Consider the following 22747-nt stretch of genomic DNA (forward strand, 5'->3'; position numbering starts at 1 on the left):
CTGGGGTTAAAGATCAGTGAGGGTCTGTTAATAGGTGACTGGTGCAGCACTAATGACCTTCAATGACCCAAAACTCAAACGCTGAAGGCTTTTCTTTCCCATCTCCCCGTGACCGCTGCCTACTTACCCATGACCTATTGGAAAGTATGTGACTGAGCATTATATACAGTTTTATTTGTGTACTTTATGCATCAGGGTATTTCTGAGAACAAAGCAACAAGAATGTGCAGTAACCTGTGAGTCTGGAGAATATAAATGGTTAACCCGCTGTGGAGTATTATTAGTCTGGATGTGTTTTAAGATTGGTGAATCATTAACTCAAGCCCACACAGACTTTAAAGAGACGTGTACACTCAGCAGCAGATTTATTCTGCTACTTTTATGTTGTCTGTGCTGTATGTACAAACAGCTGGACCTTTTGGTGTTGATCATTTGTGTTTGGCTTTATTAAATGAGACTGAATTTTGGTTTTTAGTTATTGCACAAATGGTGTATTTAACTTCTAATTGTTACTTTCATTCAGACTAATGGCATTTTCGATGTTACGAAAGATTTCGATTTCAAATAATTGCTGCTCTTTTGAACTTGCTATTCATCAAAGAATCCTGAAAAAAGACAGACTTCAAAGATCAATCCATTACGTTAAAAAAGGGGTTTTGCGGCACAAAATCATTGACAGTGAATAAAGGCAAAAAACTAAATGATGGATTTTTTAGAAATAGAAAATGACTCCTCTCGCAGTTCCCAGAAACCGGAACTGCAGGACTAAAATCTTTTGAAACAAAGTTCACAATACAAGCCATTTAATAGTATACACAGTCAAGTATTTACGCTCATCAGAAAATAAAATAGTTCACAACTTAAGCATGTTTTAATATTTTATCAGGCTTTTTGCAGACCTTTACAAACCTCACAATTCTCAATATGTGATCTCTTTGGATTTCAGCACAATATAGCAGTCACGCACGTACTTCAGGACTGTCCAGTGAGGGCTGGAGGGAGATATGATTAGATTATATAAAAGGCCCTATGGCATCATTAGCCACAAGACAGAAATGTCAACAGATTGCATCGCAAGTCTTATGATCAAGCACATTGTTTTTATTTTTCCCCAGTTTCATGTGACAATTTAGTCCTCTGGTAAAGGCAGAACGAATGGAATATAAACACAGTGAACAATAGATTCAAATTATTCAATGTCATGTCATTAGAAAATCACTTCCTGTCAATAACATTTACTCATTAACAGGTTTAATAGAAATGATTTTGACCAATACATAAAGTTCAACCAATGCATACTCGGTAAAACATTTGGAAATACTTAAATGACCTTCATAAAGTACCGTGCAAATTAAAAAGAAAAAGGAAAAATATATACTTATTGTATATGGGGGCTACATTGGGGTTTATTTTTTTTTAGAAAACCTAATGTATAGGAATGTTTGCATGAGATAAGAGTTCTAGTGATCATAGAAGGGTTCGTTTCATCAGGCCTCTGATAGTTAACCAGGACTAGTTAAGTGCTTAACCCCTGAGTGTAGAGCATCAACTACCATCACTGGCCTAAATCTGCTCTAGACACTGCCGTTTTGAAACCCCAATAGTCCACAGTGCACCATGAACATAAATATACAAGGGTGAATCCCACAGAATCTGTAATGAACAGATATCTTTTTTAAAAGGGGGAAAATATCATATTTTGCATAAAATAAGCCTTTTTTTACAATCGAGATTCTTTGCACGACAATTAAGTATTGTCTAATCAGATTTTCTTTACTGCACTGTCAAAGTTCTCTAAATATATGACTTATGTTGTACATAGTATTTATACGTTATGATAGTATTTTTGTATTTTAATAAAATATTTCATTTAAATATGCATTTTTATGCAAAATAAAATTTCCCTTTTTGTTGTTTCAGGTTGAAATCTGTTTTCATGAGATTCACCCACAATCTCCTTCCATTTCTTGCTGTACATTTATGTGTACAAATAAAGCACATGTCGCCCTACAGCTCTATGAGGGTATATGATATATTCACAGTGTAACAAGCAAGAAATAGCATATTGATCTGTTGAAACTAAGTTGACTGAGCTTGATTTCACTGTATTAAGCAGTTTGATAATTATATAACATCTCTAAAAGTGCAATAAGCACAGAAGTAACCCCACCCCAGGACACTGGCTTATTTGCTTTTCACCACTTCTTTGTATAGAAAATGTATGAAAATAATGATGTAGTGCTTTGATTTAGCCCGACCTCCACACAGAAGCTACAGAAGGAGAGGGCTTTCATCACGTTGAAATAATATTTGACGATAAGAAACAGCTTATTTGATTATTATTATGCTGTAGTGTATACGCAAACAGCACAGAGAAAGACAAAAAAATAATAATATCACCCAACAATCTGTTCTGTTTGGTCTGAGAATGGAGTTTGTCCATGTCTCCGAATCGCACAGATGAGTCATTTGCTCAAGTACATCTCATAAATAGTCAATTTGTGTTGTGTAAACAAGCAGCAGTTCCTGTTATCAAGTCTTCATTTGATTTTTTTCCATTCAAAATGAAAGTACCTACAAACAGACTGTAGGGAAAGCTCCATTTTATGAGCGCTATAATTTGGCTGTATTCAAATGTGGAGAGAGAGAGCGAGTATGGAAATCTCCCATCAAGTATTGCATCACCTGACCGTCACTCAGAATCTTCTCCCGCAGTCGCTGCGTCCAGGGCGGCCAAAGCCTCAGCCACCATTGATTCGGTGACGCTCACACAATCCATCTCTTTCTCTCTCTCTTGCTCTCCTATCACAATCGAGGGCTCTTTCTCTTCTCTGTCCTCTACCATGAGCTTTGTGTCTGCTGAGGAAAGGCTTGTACTGCTGGTGTGCATGTCCACAGACAGCACGCTTTCCTCATCGGCTGTGTCCGGAGTACCGGCCAGCCTGCTCTTCCTGTCCTCGTCTTCTTCCTCTTGTCCATAGGGATAACCATCCGATCCCTCTGTCCCGTCTGTTATCCCCCCGCTGCCCAGGCCAGAGTCTCGGAATCTCTCCTCCCTCTTACCAGGCTCCGTTCCCAACATCAGCTCGTTCTGTAAGGGTTGGTTGGCGTGTAAGTTTGGAGCAGCTTTTATGGGCGTCCCCTCACCCTCGGGCTGGAGGATGTAAAGGCTCGGGTCAGTCTCCGCTGGGCTCGATCGGATCTGCTCGCCTGGAATATTAGCATGGAGCCGGTTGATGTGGTTGTTGTCTATGTCGAGTTTGGTTGGGCTGGGCTGGGTGCTGTATCCCAGGTTGTGGAAGCCCTGCTTCTTGTGGATGTGGCCCGCCTCCTCGGGGAATGTGTGAGACTGATACAGAGAGCTGCCGGTGGGGTCCCGCTTCCGACCAGGAACATCTACTGGGACTGAGGGGTCATAGATGTAACTGAAACAGAGAGGGGGTTGAGAAAAGGGTTTAATGAAATGACTTTTGGTGGAAATAAACATTATAACCCAGTTTGGATTCAATAATAGAGGTGTAACGATACCCTCATATCATGATGCTGAACTCACGATACGATATTGCGATACTCCAAGACATGGTAAAAGGTTAACAAAAAATGAACTGTTGATTAAAATGCTAAATATGGTGTTACATGTAGATAAATAGGCTTGGACTTGGTGCTGGAAACCCAATGCACAGGACAATGGTGACACCAGAATACAAATATTCATGATTCTGAAGCTGAAAATACAGAATTATTTTAGATGAATATGCTTGCACTCTTGTCACTGACTAGATATATTTAAAATAATGTAAGCTTTTTACACAAACAGTCCCCCATTGCATTATTATACATTATATATAGCAGTACTGACACTAAATCTCTGTAAACTTGAATTTTTTCTCACAATAATTTTTATTTTGGGTGAACTATACACAATTGTCACTATCCACAAAACATATTGTTGCATTTTTGTATTGTGATATATTGTGACATGATATATTGTTACACCCCTATGCAATAACCAGTCATATAAGATATAAAGTCAAATAACACTGTTTCAATACTAGTGGTTGACCGATGGTTAGCCTTGAAGCAAAGAGGTTTTTTTTAAGCTGGAATGTTGCGTTCTCTCTCCCTCCAAGATCATTCCGATACTGAATATATTAGCGACCAGGATGAAAAAGATATTTTGTGAATAACAGGATTTGTTGTGAAATTTCAAAAGACACCGACTACAAAACGTCTTTTAAAATGCTGAAATAAAATCTGTAACCTGATAACCTGACATAATTTGCATAGCACAGGCAAACAGCCTTACTGACGAAAGCACAGTCACTGTAGCGAAACGACATTTATAAAAACAGGTTTACTATGAGTGATAACATTGTATTATATCCTATTTCCTCTTTTAGGGATTTGTTTTTCCACCTTATGACATAACAATATTTCCATTTCTATCTTTACACCAAATTACACTGTAAATGAGCAGAAAGCAGGAAGAGAATTGTGAAAACAACAAGAGAATAAGAGACATGTATCAAAAACTATTGTGTGTGTGTGTGGCAAAGTGTGCCTGGTGTATTTGTGTCAGACACTTCCTGCTGAGATCCTTCTGTTTTTCACACCCTTTGCCAGCCGAAAATCCACATGGAAAAATAGAGGCAGGTTATTCAGCCAATGTCAAACTCAAAAAGATTTTCATGTATTTATCTGTCTATCCTTGTGCGTCTCCGCAGTCATATTCAATGCATTTAGTGTATTGATACAATGTATTACATGAGACCATTTTCACTACACAGATTCATTATAAATTCTCCACATGTTTGAGCACCCATCTCTGCTTAAATCCATTTTAGATTAACAGTTTCAGGGTGGATGAAATGAAATTTTCCACTCTACCTGACAGGATAAGATATTTTAACCTAAGTAAACATTACCCCCATAAAAACACACACTGCCTACTAGTAATGAATCCGTTTTGCCTGGTAAAAGTTGCAACAGAGTAGAATGCTAATGTTTATCAGCAGCAGCATCTGACATAATGCAAGAAAAGCCTGGGAACTTTTCACATTCTATCCACCCTAAACAGTTGATACTTTTAGATATCAAAAAGGTAAAGAAATTGATACCCAGACTGCATACTTTTCCCAGTGGATTTCCGAACGTGCATATTTTCACCTAATACTGGAAGGGCCGCTTTCCTGCAGATATGAACTCCACCTGCTCCAAAAAAAATGCCTGGATATTTCTTGATTACATGGTTCAGGTGTGTTTAATCAGGGTTTTCGTTAAGGTGGCCTCGCAGGAGCAGGATTGGATCCCTTAAGTATGTATGTGAAAATGGGCCTGTGGTATCAAAATACAATTTTATGTAGTAGAACATCCTGATACTATCTTGCTAAACTCTAAGAATTGTATACTTTCATATCATATTAAATTAAGTTCAAATGTGTGGGTGTTGTTTTTGCAGATTTGACACTAAGCAGACTACAGTACACGCTAATGTTAAATGCCATAAGAAAGCATGTATTTGTAGTATTTGCATGAGGCAATTCTCGCAGCTCAAGCTAAGCCCAGAAATGTGACATTAAGCAATTAAAGGGCAGTTTGAGAGTGTGAATCTGTGTGTATTTACTGTGAATTCAACTTTTTGCATCAAAACAACCTACATATATTTCGAAGTGTAAGATATAAACCAAAGGAATATGTCCACTGACAGAAAACAGAGCATTGCTGAATCACAGTTTAAAAAAATAATAAATTCTCAGGTCAGGGTTTGAGAGACTACAATCTGACATTGCTATTAAACAACAGCAGCTATGTGAGAAATATCAGGATCTTCAAGACAGAATACTTGAGAATAAAAAAAATCTGTACTATTTATACTTTCCGTCTTACCCTTTTATCATCCTACAGCAACTGCAACCCATCTGGACAGTTGTGTAGAGAACCTGTGGAGACACAAAAGGGGTCACTGTTTGTCTAACATTCTGGAGATTGTACATCAACTTTACTTACCATATATGCTTTTATTGTAAAATACTGTCAAATTTAGTTTTTCTGCGAGTAAAAAACTATGAATTGCAATCAATTTTACAATAGTAAAAGGACATTCCCAGAAGTGATTAACGGTATATTTTATAATTAAATAATTGTATTCATTTTTATTAGGGTGTTTTGTGTTGCATGTTGTTATTCATGTTTATTGCATTAGTTTAGTGTCTTGTGTTTATGACCCAGTGCGCAGTCTACATATTGGCCATCTTTTATGGACAGGCCACTTATGATGATCTCTCATTCATCATGTGTCTTTCTATGTGGTTATCGTACGTATTAAGGCACAAAGCAGATTTTGGTAGATTTGGTATATTAACAATATATCACAATGAAATATAAATTGTAAAATATACAGACACCAATATACCCATCCTATAATACCTAAACCATTGTTACCATAGTTTTTTTTTATGGTGAATTAGAGACGTTTTTTTTTTAAGCACAAAATCAATAGGATATTTTTGATACAGTGTGCTTATAGACTAATGTGTTGATGTTACATTTGTTAAAAAGGTATTTGAAGAATGAAGTGTTGTGGCAAAGCTAGGCTGCTGAATCAGTGCTTAGGAGAGTGAACATGATTTCAACAAAGGGCTATTCAGTAAGTGTGCTAATTCTTCCCCTCAGCTGTTGGAACATGTGGACGTGATCACGGTTATATCAGTGTAAAGAGACCTGCTGACACGGGAAAGAAATCGGAACTACTCAAGGAACTACCAAACTGTTAGCGAACAACTGTGAACCATGGCAGACCATCTTTACAAGCGGACTCGACTACATTAGAATAAGTGTGTCCCAAAGCATAGTATGTTGACAAAAAGTCCCTGGATCGTCTACTATTTCCGGTAAATTTTCAAAATCTGTGCACACTCGAATGGCTAATATTGCGCACAACCCACTGGAGGATTCGGTTCAGACTACAAACACCAATAAATTGTGTTAAAAACTACAAACATGGCGGATGTGCAAAATCCTGATAAAAATATGGATCTAATGTTATCTGTGTTATATTTCATCTGCAACAACGCAAACTTTTATAAAGATCCGTTTGGCCATTAACTTTTAAATGCATCAAGTGTTTGCCAGTTTACTTTTCTCTCCAATATGGTAGGAAATGAAATGAAATATAATGTGGAGGATGTTAACTGTGAGAAGATGATTGACAGGTCAGTTTATTGTAACAGGATGCATGTAACTATGTGACCAACCCGAGTGTACGTTAAAGATGCAATTTTATGACGTGATTTACTGCATGTACCAAAGCTTGTCTACTCTTCTGCTACACACTCAAAAGTATTGAGTGGCGTAGTACAAGTAGGCAAAGTGGGATGCAGCACTAATGACAGGGATAAACCACTCTGATTGGCTATTGTGTTCAGATTCTATTGTGCCATCTCCACATAGACAGGTGTGATCTCTCAGAACAACTCTTTCAGTAATATCTGGCAGGCCGTATAGGGACATTTCATTTTGTTTAATAGTGACATGACATATGGAGTAAACTTGACATGACATTGTCAGGTATGTGCCTTCAGGACACAAAGACGGACAGTCACATGTGTTTGTGACATTCTAGATCACTCCTAACAGTGGCCAGTCAAAAATGTTATTAATATATCCTCATTTTGTGAAAAGCAACACAGATGGTTTGACCTTTCCACGGCCATTTCAGGCTTTGGCCTTTCTTGTGCTCTTTACGAGCAAGTTCCCTTGTAAATAATTGATGGTTCATGGGGGAAAAAATCCATCTAATAGAACAAAGACACTCCCAGTAGGGCTGCACGATATTGGAAAAAACGGACATATACCTGACAATATTTAGGTTTTCTGTGGTAGACATTGCGATATGAAAACAAAAAATTTCACCAGATGACATGAATAGCTCTATTTGGAGAGAATTAATCATTCTAGAATGATTGTGGTGATTTTGTAGGGGAGTGCATCTGCATAGAAAATAATAATAAAAAAAATTATAATCATAGGTAAATGCTTTATGTGTTTCAGGTAAGTCTAACAGTATTCAGGTACAGGAATTCAATAACCAATAATCACATGTAAAATAACACTGCATAGTCTTTTTTATAAATTAAATATAATCTTTGTTAAAGCTACATAGATGTTTTCTATGTGTTTTGTTGTTTAATTAAGATTAATGACAAAGACAGAACATGATAAACTTCCTCTCTATGATGGTTAAAGTTCAGAAAATTGTGTGGTGCCTGATCCGTACGGATCAACTGATGCCCATGCTTGACATCACACATCCTTTGATGTGAGTATCGCAGATGCGCACATCGCAAGATCGATGCTAAAACTAACTCCCAGACTCCCTCCCTTTCTCCAGAGAGAGGCACAGCATGATCACCTCACGTGTGCTATATGTTAGAGACAAACATTTAAAGCCAATGCAGAAGAGACAAATATAATCACATTCTAAAGACCGTTTACATCAGTGTTGTTTTAATATTATTTAGTTTTAGTAATTGTGTGTGTTTGTCATTTTTATTAGTTATTGCTTTTTTAATATTTCTATTTAGTTTTAATTTATTTGCATTTCACTTTTAGTTTAAATCATTTTAGTACTTCAACTTATTTCATTTCACTTGTGTATTTCTTTTATTCTTTTTGTAGCCATTTTATTTTATTTCACTTAACATTTTAAGTGAAACTTAAAATTAACTGTAATGTTTTCATTTAAGTTAACTGCACAGATTTGCATTACATTTTCATTTAATTATGCCCCAATCGAGTGTTAAAAACATTAATTTGAACCACAACTGAATTAAATGTAATGTTGAGTAGTTAAGAATTAAAGGGTTAGTTCACCCAAAAATGAAAATTCTGTCAGTAATTACTCACCCTCATGTTGTTCCAACCCCGTAAGACTTTCGTTCATCTTCCATCTGTTCATTCATTTCCTTCCCTGTGGGCCTTGAGATTTCACGTAGTGGAACTGCGCAAAGCTTCTGTGTTGTACGTCACACGCATCACACACATGACCAGCGTCGGCCAATAGTGAGCCTACGTGTAACGTGCAACACAGAAGCTTTGCGCAATATCACTACGTGAAATCTCAAGGCCCACAGGGAAGGAAATGAGTAGTTGAATAAAGTCGTTATTTTTGTTTGTTTTTTTGCGCACAAAAAGTATTCTCGTCGCTTGATAAACTTAAGATTGAGCAACTGTAGTCACTCGGACTATTTTAACGATGTCTTTCATAACTTTTGGTCCGGCCAGTTTCGATCCCTTAAGAAGCCTATGGAGGAGTGATCCAGCTCTCAGATTTAATCAAAAATATCTTAATTTGTGTTCCGAAGATGAACGAAAGTCTTACGGGGTTGGAACAACATGAGGGTGAGTAATTACTGACAGAATTTTCATTTTTGGGTGAACTAACCCTTTAAGGAAGCAACAATTACTTAAATTAATTCACTTGTTGCATCACATTTGATTTAAACTAAGACAAATCAGGCTAAATTTAACAGGTATATCAAGTTAAGCAATATTTGTTGTGCAGGTTTACTGACAAGCCAGTCGCTGTGACAGAAAGGCAAATGGTTTAACAAGTGGAAAAATTCAAAACACACTGCAATTAGACTAGAATAGTCTTTACTGCGAGTCAGTATGCCGTCTGTATGTGAAAGACATTTCTGAAAGATTTATTGTCTTGAATTTGAGTAATGAACATTTTAAAATATGATTAAGAACTGAAGCCTTCTACCGCTAACTAACAAGTTAGATGTATAAACGACATGCATACAATGTTAAGTATACTGTAATTATGTACTTACTGTATTATTAAAGGGATACTCCACCCAAAAATGAAAATTCTGTCATCATTTACTCACCCTCAAGTTGTTGCAAACCTGTATGAGTTTCTTTCTTCTGATGAACACAAAGGAAGATATTTTGAAGAACGATTGGAACTTTGGCACCTTTGACTTCCATAGTATTTTTTTTTTTACTATGGAAGTCAATGGAGCCAAACAACTGTTTGGTTCCAATCGTTCTTCAAAATATCTTCCTTTGTGCTCAGCAGAAGAAAGAAACTCATACAGGTTTGCAACAACTTGAGGGTGAGTAAATGATGACAGAATTTTCATTTTTGGGTGGAGTATCCCTCTTTTTGGAAGACATTTATTCACAAATTATCCTGAAACATATAACTCGATTGCCATGGACACAAGAAACTGGCTAGAGCTCTGCTAGGTGATTAGCAGGCAGATGTGGCACACCTGTTTGACAGCAGGAGTATGACACCGGCACCTGGGAACCTCTCTGTCAGCTGCTACGGATTATTGCATTTTACTGCAGTCAACATAGAACACCGTCTGCCTTTCCATCACTACACTGACAAAAGTTTCATGTATGGTTAACACACTTATTGTTAGAATGAAAGAAATTAAAGTCGCAATGAAATGGGGATTTTCTTCTATCCATCAGTTGTTGACTAAATGGCAGCAGATCTGAATGTGAGCTTGCAGTCAATTGTGGAGGGGCATATGTCACCAGCAAGAAATCTGTCATTTTCATTGGAAGACTGAGATTTTGGGTAAACTAACGAGGCAATTTTTTTTTTTTTGTATTTATAACTATTTTTGGTTTTAAATTTAGATTAAGTTTTAGTAATTTTGTTTTGTTTAATATTTGATTTAGTTTTACTGTAATTTTAGTTCAGTTTTGGTTCAACTTAAAGGGTTAGTTCACCCAAAAATAAAATTCCTGTCATTAATTACTCACCCTCATGTCGTTTCAAATATTTTTGATGAAATCCGAGAGCTTTCTGACCCCCCTATAGACAGCAACGTCAAAAACACTTTCAAGGCCCAGAAAAATAGAAAAGACATCGTTAAAACAGTACTATAATGGTATAATACTACAGTGGTTCAATGTTATAAAGACTAGAATACTTTTGTGTGCAAAAAAACTAAACAAAAATAACGACTTTATTAAACAATTTCTTCTCTTCCTTGTCAGTCTCCGACGCCGTTCAAGTGAGCACCACGACGCTTGCGTGTGGTGCTGATGCAGGAGCCAACCAATACTGAGCCGTCGTTCTGATGTAGAACCAAGAAGCGCTGCACTGTGTTTACAACGTGAACAGCGTCAGAGACTGACAGGGAAGAGAAGAAATAAAGTCGTTATTTTTTTTTTTTAGCACACAAAATGTATTCTCGTTGCTTCATAACATTAAGTTTGAGCCACTGTAGTCACATGGACTGTTTTAACTATGTCTTTACTAAGTGGTGATTACGTTGCTGTCTATGGAGCGACAGAAAGCTCTCGAATTTCATAAAAATATCTTAATTTGTGTTCTGAAGATGAACGAAGGTCTTATGGGTTTGGAACAACATGAGGGTGAGTAATTACTGACAGACATTTCAACTATCCCTTTAAACATTTTTTTTTTTTTTCAGTTAGTTGCTTAGACAAAATGTATAAGTATCTTTTTTTTTTTATTTCAAGGAAAATGTTTTTAATAGTTTTAGTTAACAACACTGGTTAAATTCACCACTGGCAAGATGGCCTTTTAATAATACCTGGCTATAGAAACATGAGAATAAATTAAGTTTGTGCTACATGATGTTTTATTAACAGTTCGGGAGGAACACGTTCAAATGATCTATCCAATCAGCACGAGAGGAGGCCTATATATAAATAGCTATATTCATAGCCGACCCGCCATTTGTTCCTAAACAGTTTTCTGCATCCCTCCGTCACCCTGACTCCTCACTATTGGATGGTTCCAATCCCAGCCAGGGATACGGGGGGGAGTGCTCTGGGTTCGGGCCAAATCCACATCCTCTTTTACTGATTATCTGATTATTTGTAAGTGTGAACTCGTGAAATGAGTGGAGAAAACCAAGGGTGTAATCCACCAGCCGGAAACTGAAGTCTCCCCGGGCACCGCCATTGGCTAACAAGCCAATGGCGGCCTGCTGTTAGCATTCCTGCTGTTAGCATTCCATTGACTCCCATTCATTTTTGCGTCACTTTGACAGCGAATAACTTTACATCTGAGGCATTTAAAGACTCCATTTGTCCATTATTTATTTCTAAAGAAACACGACAATGTATAAAATGCTCCATTACCTTGTATCTTACGTTGTGGCCCCGTAGAAGCAGTTTTTGTAAAAATAGGCTAACGATTGCGTCATAACCACGCGACTCTCTGTCGCATAGAAGAGAAATGACCGTAAAGACAGATGTAGAAGCTCACGCACAATCGGGGGACGTGGAGGCATAAAGTCAAGGGAGAAGCCCATAGAGAGTCATAAAGTTGCTCCTGCTGCTAGCTCATGGACAGCTAATACTCACAATCTCCGGCTCTGCAAGATTCAGAAGGGAATGATTCAGATTCCTCTTGGCACAACTACTAGAAGACGTACAACTGTCAGTCAGGTTGCTCACGTCACAACTACGTCTTCAAGCTCAGTTTGAGCCTGCGCAGTGCGCTTGGCAATCAGGAAGTGAGTGCTTCTATTTGACTTCACTTTTCTCCGTTGAAGTCTATGGGGTCGCTGTGTCCATTTCTTTTACTGTCTATGGAGAAAACAGAGATAAAGGGCTGTGGCGTTGCCTTTTGCCAAACATTTCAACATCCATAATGCACTTCTGATTTTGGTGCCAAATGCTGAAGTTTGATCAGTAGTTTTTAAAAAAGCTGACAAAATTAGCAGACGAATAAACAGGGATATCTGGGTGCAGCAGAGAAAGACTACACATGTTAATTTACATATACTAAAACTGACACTGAAACACAAAAATGGTTGAAAATTAGGCAAATTTACCATCTAAATCCATCATGAATTTCATCACTAACCATGCTCTTTAAGAAACACATTACAGGATTTTAACTCTCATCACAGATGGCCAGAAGATTAACAGATTCAAGAGAATTTTATATGAAGCTATTATGAATGGCATATCCAGGACTCTATATCCAGAATTGAAATGTTCCATTGAGAAAGGTGATTCCTGGAGAGATTACTGGAGATTGCGGGCTGAAACTGAGGCAGATTGAAAACTGAGCTATATGCCATTGGCAGACATTTCTCCATTGGAATAAATTGGAGAAGGGAATGTCTCATCACTGTATAATGTGTGCCCTCCAGCTCAGCTTTCTGGCCTGTGCCTTGAAAGTGACAAATGCTTAATCCCCTGCAACAAAATGAGGGGGGTTTCCATTCCTTAGCCCTTAACCTATACGACACACACACATACAAACAAACAGGTAGGCATCCACACACACAGCGATAGCATTAAATCACAGACTTTACGCATTTAGGCTCAAAGGCAGACACACAGCATCACTGATCGACGCACACACACACAAACACTTTTTAGAAGATGCTCTGCTCTGAGCATTACTCAAACGTTCAAATCCCTTCAACTGGTTCAACTGCGCTGTGTGCCAACACAAACCTACACACATGCACTGGCCTTCCACAGCCAAGATAAACAAACACACAAGCCACTAATGGTTCATTTCCTTTCAATTTGTTGAGAACAATGTGAAGCAAACAGCCAGATAAACCAGTATCAAGAGATAATTAGAGCTATTAATGACCAGCTGATTTCACTTATACAGCTCTGACACATTGCAATCCTCTCACAGACACCTGTAAGACTCTGCCGCTGTCCTGTTTTCTTTTTTATTATTGCTTCATAGAAAGCAGGTGTTTGATATTTTCACATTCTCACTTTACTAACACTTTTCAATAGTGTACATGCGTGTCTTAAGAATTGTGTCATTTCTGTCCATTTTTTGTAAGTCATTAACATTTCAACCACACAAGTTGTGTAGGCTACTTTGCGTTTAACTCTTTTCCCGCCAGCGTTTTTTTTTTAAAAAGTTGCCAGTCAGCGCCAGCATTTTATCATTTGATCAGTTTCATTACCCCCAGAATATTTTATTAATTGTTTTATTAATATCTGGACATGTAATATATCAAAATAAAAAGAACTGAGCCTACGCTTTAAAAAATAAATAATTTAGCAACACTTGAATGTGGGCAAGTTTAATAAAAAGCAAAAACAAATGTGCAAAAAGTGGAGAAAATCACAATCAGATCCAGATCGGATTCTGAACAATGATCAAAACATAGATCGAATAGATCGCGTCCACCAGCACCCGGTAGGTAATGTTATAGGCAGTTTGGATTTATATGCCGTTGAATATTTATGATCAGGTTATTTTACGTGCATCTGCTATGCTATCACTCATTTCTGCTTCTTCTCCGTCTGCGTTTTGATCCGAAGATTTAGTACTATTTCAGTATATGTCTAGTAGTTCCACTTCCGCCTAATATAACAGTGAAAACATGGATTGCCGGAGAATTCCGTCAATGGCATTCTGTGGTCTACAACATAAAAATTAAATAATTTTTTTTTTTTATTATTTGACAAAATTACCTACAGCTTGGAAATAATTCACAATAAAAAAAAATGTTTACAAGTGATATTTATCTTGTTTTTAAACATCATGTCTCATATTTCACTGACACTGTTGACTTCTTGGTAAAGTACATTAAAAAAACTTTATTAAGGGCAGTTGTTGGTCCTGGTGGAAATGATATGGGGACATTATGGGAAAAAAAATGATGTAAATAATTTTTATATAATAAGTTTTTTAATGGTTTATGATTATTTCACTATTGTTATTTGCTCACCTCACTTTTATATTTAGGGATTTTGAACCATCTGCTGTGAATGTACTGCAAATGTTCTAAAGAGCGCGGGAGTCCATTTCTACTGAAAGTGAGCAGAAATTCTAGATGATCTCTACTTGCATTGCAACAGTGTCTATAGCTGAAGAAACACCCTGCTTCTTTACATTACATCCACTATTTGTTGTGTGCAATGCATCTATTTAATGTACGAGTGAACAGGAAGCTGATCTCTGTTGTGGCAGCACCTCAGTTTAGTCTATTGTGCTAAAATGCTGGTTTATGGTATCAGTCAAAACATTACACAACCCTGTCCACCCGAACACAGGAAAGAAGCATTTACATTTGCACAAATCAAAAACACACACAGTTCTGGGTCATTTACAAGGACTAACATTTATATATACGCCTGGGTAATGGCTTACTCTTAAACAATATTTTTTACCTTAACAACAGAGCCAATGTTTTACAAAGTTAATAGAGAGAGAGGGATAGTAAAGGATATTAGGTTATCCATCAATATTTTGTGTGTGTGTGTGTGTGTGTAACTGAGTATTGGATGATGTGTCTGTCTTGTACAGGTGGAGGGTTAATACATAGAGGGATCAGATTCATGAAGGTGTGGTTTAGACAAGTGGGAAAACTGGTTTAGCATTTCTCTTTCCCTCAGCATGTGTTATGCTCCCGTTCATTTTTATTTACGCCATATGGACTCAGACAGATGGCATGAAATTGACAAGGGTCATTAACAATGGAAGAAACATGAAGAATCCATCACAAATCTGGAAACATTTAAAAGTGTAAATTTCAGTTAGTCTGTATCTTTAAAATTTGGTTGGATAAAAAAAAAAAGAGGCTATATCCAATGGGAAACATCTCACACATTTCTCCATATGTTTGGACCAGCTAAATATCACATTCGTGTCATATATAACTGCGATTAAAGCTCCTTTTTAATATGTCTTGAAATACTGCCAAATGTGGGTGTGCTGCCCTGGACACTGTTGCCATGACCTCATTACCAGAAGACCAGCGCTTACACAATCAGCCCTCTTGAGACTGCATCATCACTTAATACTACGCTAAATATACAAAACAAGGATCCAGCTTACATCCTGAGGCATCTCCAAACACACACACTGCTAGCTATTATTCAGCCGTTTCAGTTTATGTTTGTTAATAAAAACGGTGTCATATACTGATAAAAGAGTCTCTTTTTTGAATTTAGTTGCTTGCAGGGCTAAAATTCAGCATCTACTCCTCAAATGCTGCTTCTTAATACTCTATTGTCTTATAGCCGAGTTAAAAAATCTGAATATCATAATAATGTAAATAGAGTAGTGCAATAAAAAGTGAAGTTGTGAGGTTGTTACCTTAAGATGTCATTTCTACCTCATCTGACCCTGGAAAATGTTGTTGTTGTAACCAAATGTAGTCAGGTTGATGCATCATAAATATTTTAACTTGAATAAAACCAGTTACCACATGAAGCATCTTCTACGGTGAGAGAACAGTACAGCCTTTTTAAAAAAGTGCACTTTTTTGTAAGTAGTAACTACCAAAAAATGAGAACAGGCTGAAATTCAGAAAGTTAAAAACAGTAAATGATGAATGCCTGGGAATCAGACTTATAACCTTCACGTTGATAGCGCCATGCTCTACTGTTTGAGCAAGAATGCTAATTCTAGAAATAGTTATTATTGATAACTAATAGACTAATTATATGTCCAGCTTCACTTAACTAATAGACTAATTATATGTCCAGCTTCACTTAAAGAAATCCTGTTTTCAGATTATGTCTATAGTGTGATATTGATATTACATTAACCGTTATGTATATATGCACTACCGTTCAAAAGTTTGGGCTCAGTAAGATTTTTGTTGTTGTTTTTGAAAGAGATCTCTTAATATATATTAAAGTATATTATATGTGTTCTTACATACAAACACTATACAGTGCCACTTGATTACAATTATAGAAGCTACAGCATTGTGCCAAATCATAAGAGATAATCAAATGAACATTTTCCAATTTTAAACATGTACATCTTGCCTGCAGGGCCAACATGAAACAAAAAAAGGAACAGCTTTATTTCTCTAAGAGTCATCCCATGACACTCAGAATTCACTCAATTGCTCCGGAGCAGCAAAACCTTCTCAAGTACATCTATGAATACTGCGTTATTACATGAAATCTACGCAATACTAGCGCTCATGATCAGAGCTCCACAGTCATGGGATCACACAAGATGGAAGACACACAGGCCCTAGGTGGTTTGTGCATCACAACGTGTGTGTTTTTTTTTTTGTAGACTACTAAAAAAATCCTTATCGTCGTTAAACTTGCTGCCCTTCAAACAGAGCCCTGCTTATAAAGTGGGAAATGGCTAAAGGGAAAGAGATTGAGAGATTAAAACTGTGAATAGTGAACCATGGAAAAGGTGATTTGTGTTACACAACGTCATGCTCAGATGTACAATGTAGGCTAGTCTGTGTACACACTAGCAGTGTAAATGTCAAGGTAAAATGCCGGAGCTTGATGGAGCACGAGGCCCAGTGGCCCTTTGTTGGGCACCTCAGACCACACCTTCACAGCACAGCAGACCTTGCACAAAAGTAAACACTGAGTCTGACTGTAAACACAAACTGCATAAACCTGCTCACTCCCCCCTCACGCCACGGCTACTGTAAACATTAACACAAGCCTACCAAGCATATATGGAGACCGGCTACCTGAAAAAGGCTAGATTATACAATATAAAATGTACATCAAAATCACGAAACAAGCTTAGAATTTTGGGTTTAACTTTAAAAGTGTCTAAAGGGTTTAATAAGATGTTATTCAATTCACTACCATTCAAAGGTTTGGGGTTGGTAAAGTCATATGATGACCAAAGCTGCATTTATTTGATAAAAATTCAGTATAAACAAACTGAACTAATTTTCTATTTTAAAATGTAATTCATTCCTGTGACGACAAAGTTGAAATTTCAGCCGTCAGTCCTCATTGTCACATTATCCTTCAGAAATCTACACCTTTTACAAGCTGCACACCTTCACCTATAAGGTAAAAGCCTTTTTCTACTGCCATCGGTTCACAGTAAAAGTGATGGCAATGACAGTATATGGTGACTCAAAAGGGAAGCAATATCAATGATTCAGTCACAGCTGTTATAAGCTCAATGGATAGGGAAATGTTATGTGAATAACAACATACATTTCAGTCTGTTCTTCACACAAAGCTCTCATATGGCTCCAGAAGGCTTTAAATAAAGCAGACAAGTCACAGGGACATATTTTATCATATTTGCTTTTTGAAGCTTTATATCTTCAGTCATTGTTCATTGTAACTGCAGGGGAAATGTTGCTCAGCACCTGTCTCTCAAACTTGTCCATTTGTGTTCCACAAGAAGGAAAAGTGATATGGGTTTGACATGAGAGTGAGTAGCTAGATAAAATCATTTTTATTTTGGAGTGAACTATCTTTTTAACCATTGGAGTGAACTATCTTTTTACCCATGAAAAAACTAAACTACACCTCCATATGACGAGGTAAAACCGTGTTTCTTCTAGCGTAAATACATGCGCCTTGCGAGCACAGGCTTTAACAACATTTAAAATAAGTCTTACCAAACACAAGTTAATCGACTTTTTATGTCGTTTAACTCCATCATATTCCCAAAAAGGCGATGATACGGGCAAACTATTTTATTTTATTTTTGTTCTAATAAAGTAAGTAGACTTACTGTTTATCTTTTAAAGATGTGTCTTCATATTGTCCAAACGTTCAATCCGTCTATATTGAGATCCGCGCAACAGGTGAGAGGAAAAACTTGAGCTCTTATATGATAAAGCGCTTTAACCGAAAACCTTTACCTGTTACACTGATGATAAAGGTGTGGTAGTTGTTTGCCAGAGGGGCTACAATTTTACGAATAACTGCGGCGTTCATTTATTTTCGCAATTCGTAATATACTAAACCAGAAGCGACCTCAAAAAAGCGAAGTGTCCCAAAAAAAAAAAACTTCTTCCATGACCTGAAGACGTCGCGCACACATCGCAGTCGCTTCCTCCTCCTTCCTTATGTTTATTTTGCCCTTGTGTTACTGCTTCCGACTCCGAGTTGAGGAAGGTCCCCCGTGACTCCGCTCTGCCTTGCCTCCAGCACACGTCCATTTGAATTTCAGATGGCAGTCTGAGTCCAAGGAAGGGCCTGTTCTCGGCACGTTAACGACAAACCATGTGACGAGGGATCAGGAAAACGCAGCGAACTGGGAAACACCGTTTAAACCACTGGCACGCTGGGAAATCATTTCAGCAGCACAAATGAACGTCATGCAGTGTAGGCAATGCGTATGTTAGACAGGCTGGGCAGGTTCATTCAAGTGGATTTGAACTAAATAAAGCAATTAAAGCAACATTATTTTGCGTACTATAGAGTTTATTACAATAAAATAGGCCTATATTGTACACCCAAAAAAAATAAAAGGAAAAAAAGTAAACTTTAGAACTTAAAGAAGTCATCAGTGTATGTTACATGCTATGGAGCAAATGCCACTGTAATGCCACTGTTTATCTCTGTACTCCCTCTGTTATTGGTCAGAGTGTTTGCTCAAAATTAATCAGTAGTCAGGAGTAGAGAGTGTGATGCCATGGGTTAAGCAATAATCTGATCGACTAGTCTGAATGTTTGGGATAAATTATCTTTTTCACCTTTGAATGGCAGCTGAAGGTGACATAGGGGTATCGTTGTGTAACTGTCAACGGAAGCTTCATGTAGGCTACTGTAAATGAGTCACAAGTTAATTTCTGATTATTAATATCAAGTCAAAACATCCTTGCTGTTTCTTTCTATACATGTGTTTTGTGTGTGTGTGTGTGTGTGTGTGTGTGTGTGTGTGTGTGTGTGTGTGTGTGTGTGTGTGTGTGTGTGTGTGTGTGTGTGTGTGTGTGTGTGTGTGTGTGTCTACGTGACCATATTTTGGGGACAAATTAGTAAAACCTGACAAAACCTGAGATAGAGTACAGGTTTGACTATACTTCTGAGGGCCAAAAGTTTGAAAATGTCTTCACAAATATAGTGATACATGGCAAAAACTGACTTGTAAGGATATTTCAAATGGCCCTGATTGTTTGAGTTGCTCATAAATCAGCTAATTCATACTTGTCATCTGAATATAAAACAACATAGTCAACAGAAAGTCCTCACTATGGTAGAAAAACAAACATACGAGCAATTGCGCATGTCTGTTTACTTGGTGCTCTTTTAATTAAGTTAATGTCACTGTAATTTTCTTGGGCTAGTAGTGTCTGTAAGCTAGAATGTATTTCTTAAAAAGATGTTCATGTGTCCACTTGCCAATGCTGTTAGAGATCATACTGTATGTGAGGACCACATATTGTTTTTACATTTGTGGTATTTTTTTTTTTTTTTTTTTTTTTTTTTACATTTGTTTGAAATAATTAATCAGTTTTATTTGAACATAGCACTACTGTTGCTATTGTAAATAATACATCAAAACACAAGTTTGATTTGCATTCAAAGTGTGACCATGTGACCATAGCGCATAGTGAGGATGACAACAGGACACATATTTTCACTCTCTTACATGGGTGTGTTTATTCGTCCTGTCTCCACTGGACTGAATTTTTCCATTTGGTTACTTAGGAGATCGAGTTACATGATGCACTTTTTTGTTGCTTGTTTGTTTCAGAATGTCATTATCTTTCATATTTAATTCTGCAGTAGATCACAGCTGCAGGATACAATGAGATCCAAAGAGCTGTAGTAATTTTATAGTAATACAACATGAAAGTGCTTGGGTGTACACCATAAGTAAATGCTCCACACCTTTTCCAACCTCTCTGTTCAAATGTTCTTATCGTGATAATAGATTTTGGAATGCGTTTTGAATCATATTTCAATTTAGTCAAGTCAATATTTATAATTAAGAAAAAATTATGTAAATGTACAATGTCAATGTAATCCTAATCTTATGGAAAAGTGATCAAGACATCCTGATTAATAAAAGAGTTCAGATCTTTTTATGGCCATTGTAAATGAAATATTATTGTTGTTTTCTGAATTTTCCCCCCCAAATTGTCAAATGGTCAATATTTACATAACCATCAGATCATATTTTAGCAGTCATTCATAAAGAATCCAAGATACCTTCAAAGGCTTTGCTGGATTTTTCCGACAACTATATTAATCATATTGCTTCAATCTATTTTTTTTTTCTATCAACATCATGCTGTCTATAGCTTTTTTAAATACAATATATTATCAAAGCGGGTTGTGCTCTGGGGCAATAATATATTTTAAATAATAAATGAACACTTGTATGCAAGGATGCATTAAATTGATCAAAAGTGACAGTAAAGACTTTTGTGTATTACAGAAAAATATATTTCAAACAAATGCTGTTCTCTTTGTATTCATCAAATAATCCTGACAAAAAAAAAAGTATCAGTTCCCACAAAAATAAAGCAGTACAGCTGTTTTAACATCAATAAGAAATGTTTCTTAAGGACCAAATCAGTAAATTAGAATGATTTCTGAAGGATTGTGTGACAAATGAAGACTGAAGCAGTGGGTGTTCAAAATTCAGGAATTAATTACATTTTAAAAATATATTAAAATATATTTTTAATCAAACAAATGCAGTCTTGGTGAGAATAAAAGATTTCTTTAAAAAATCTTGCTTATGGTGGTGTGTTAAAAGTATATGCTTTATTTACAACTACTTTAAGAGTAAATTTGAACATATATGGTACAAAATGAGGGGTAAATTGCTGTAAGATTGCATCATACAAAAGTAGTCAGACCAGGAAATGAAAGCAGAAACAGAAGGATGATCAGAATAAACTTGGTAGGCTATATTTAGTTGTACAAATATTGACTATTTGGTGACAATTGTTCAGTTACAGCACACAAGCACAGTGACTTCCTGGGGAGAGATGACTAAGAGCGTCTATGCTGTGATGAGTTTATGTAAAAAAAAGAAAGAAAAGGGAATGCATTTGTTTTTCTCTCATACACAATGTTGAGATGCCAGTTCCATAGTCATCACAACAGGGGGCAGATGCCGCTGAGGGTTCAGTTTCCATAGAGACCACACACCAGCATTCCTGCCCTGAGCTAGAATTTGTTTATGGTGGTGTTTGTGTGTTGGAGCCTGCACTGATGCGCACGTGTGCGAGAGAATCCAGGTGTTGCGAGCAGTAATTGAAATATTGATATGGTAAAGCACCTGCCCACTGTTTGGAAAATGTTTAACACATTTGTTTGCGCATTGCACAGGGGAGTAAAACTATTATCAGCCAAATCATTCAACGTCTCAGCTTCTGATTGTGCCATAGGGAATCTTTTTAACAAAGCATTCCTCATATAAACAATATGCCTCATGAGGAATCAGCGTGATAAAAAGTTCACTAAACAAAGATTAGTATTAGCTGGATTACAATAGGTATAATCCAAAAAGACCAATATACCCATATAAAAGTAACGAGATTTTATAGGCAGAAAGAAAACCATTTTATTACATTAAAATGTTCCATACAAACAATGCATACACACTAAGTCATATTGCTTTCAGACACAATTTTTTTCTATTTTCTTCCCAGAATACTTAAACAACTTTGTAACAAAATGTAAGTACAACATTTATGAAAATATATATCTCTAAACAGGGATCTTCAATCTTGACAATACAAATAATACAATAAACACATTCAATATCAGTATGTGAACTATGTTTTGCAAACATGTATGTAGTTAAAAGTCATTCAAGTTACATAACATATAATATACTGTTCAACTGCTCTCATATCGACACATTCAAATATACTCTAAAACTGGCATTCCAATATAATAGAGATGGACTTCATCAATATCTTAGCAAAGATAATGCATGTTCTTTTTCATAGTTATGCTAGCAAACACAACAAAGCCAGACAAGTCCATAAAAGTAACGAGTAGGTCACAACACCATTTAACATTCTGAAAACAAATAATAATAATGAAATTTAAA

The 22747-nt window shown here is 36.7% G+C and overlaps 1 protein-coding gene across 1 annotated transcript; it reads right to left on the minus strand.

Moving 5' to 3' along the window:
- Nucleotides 1-1877: 1877 nt before the first annotated feature.
- On the minus strand, nucleotides 1878-18998 carry zgc:194930 (uncharacterized protein LOC557813 homolog). Its single transcript, XM_056238740.1, has 3 exons — nucleotides 18461-18998; nucleotides 5887-5939; nucleotides 1878-3425 (listed from the first exon to the last, which is right to left on the minus strand). Exons 2-3 carry the CDS (start codon nucleotides 5916-5918, stop codon nucleotides 2693-2695), a joined length of 765 nt encoding a protein of 254 aa, XP_056094715.1. The 5' UTR covers nucleotides 5919-5939; nucleotides 18461-18998; the 3' UTR covers nucleotides 1878-2692.
- Nucleotides 18999-22747: the final 3749 nt, after the last annotated feature.

This window comes from Rhinichthys klamathensis, unplaced genomic scaffold (genome assembly GCF_029890125.1).
Source record: "Rhinichthys klamathensis goyatoka isolate OS25496 unplaced genomic scaffold, OSU_Roscu_1.1 h1tg000535l_1, whole genome shotgun sequence".
Taxonomy (NCBI): Eukaryota; Metazoa; Chordata; class Actinopteri; order Cypriniformes; family Leuciscidae; genus Rhinichthys; species Rhinichthys klamathensis.

Bases quoted from the DNA above. Each gene is read 5' to 3' on its own strand.
- zgc:194930 (XM_056238740.1), bottom strand. From the start codon at position 5,918: ATGGGTTGCAGTTGCTGTAGGATGATAAAAGG. The intron at 3,426-5,886 runs GTAAGACGGAAA...TCTCTGTTTCAG, and splicing joins TGCTGTAGGATGATAAAAGG to TTACATCTATGACCCCTCAG.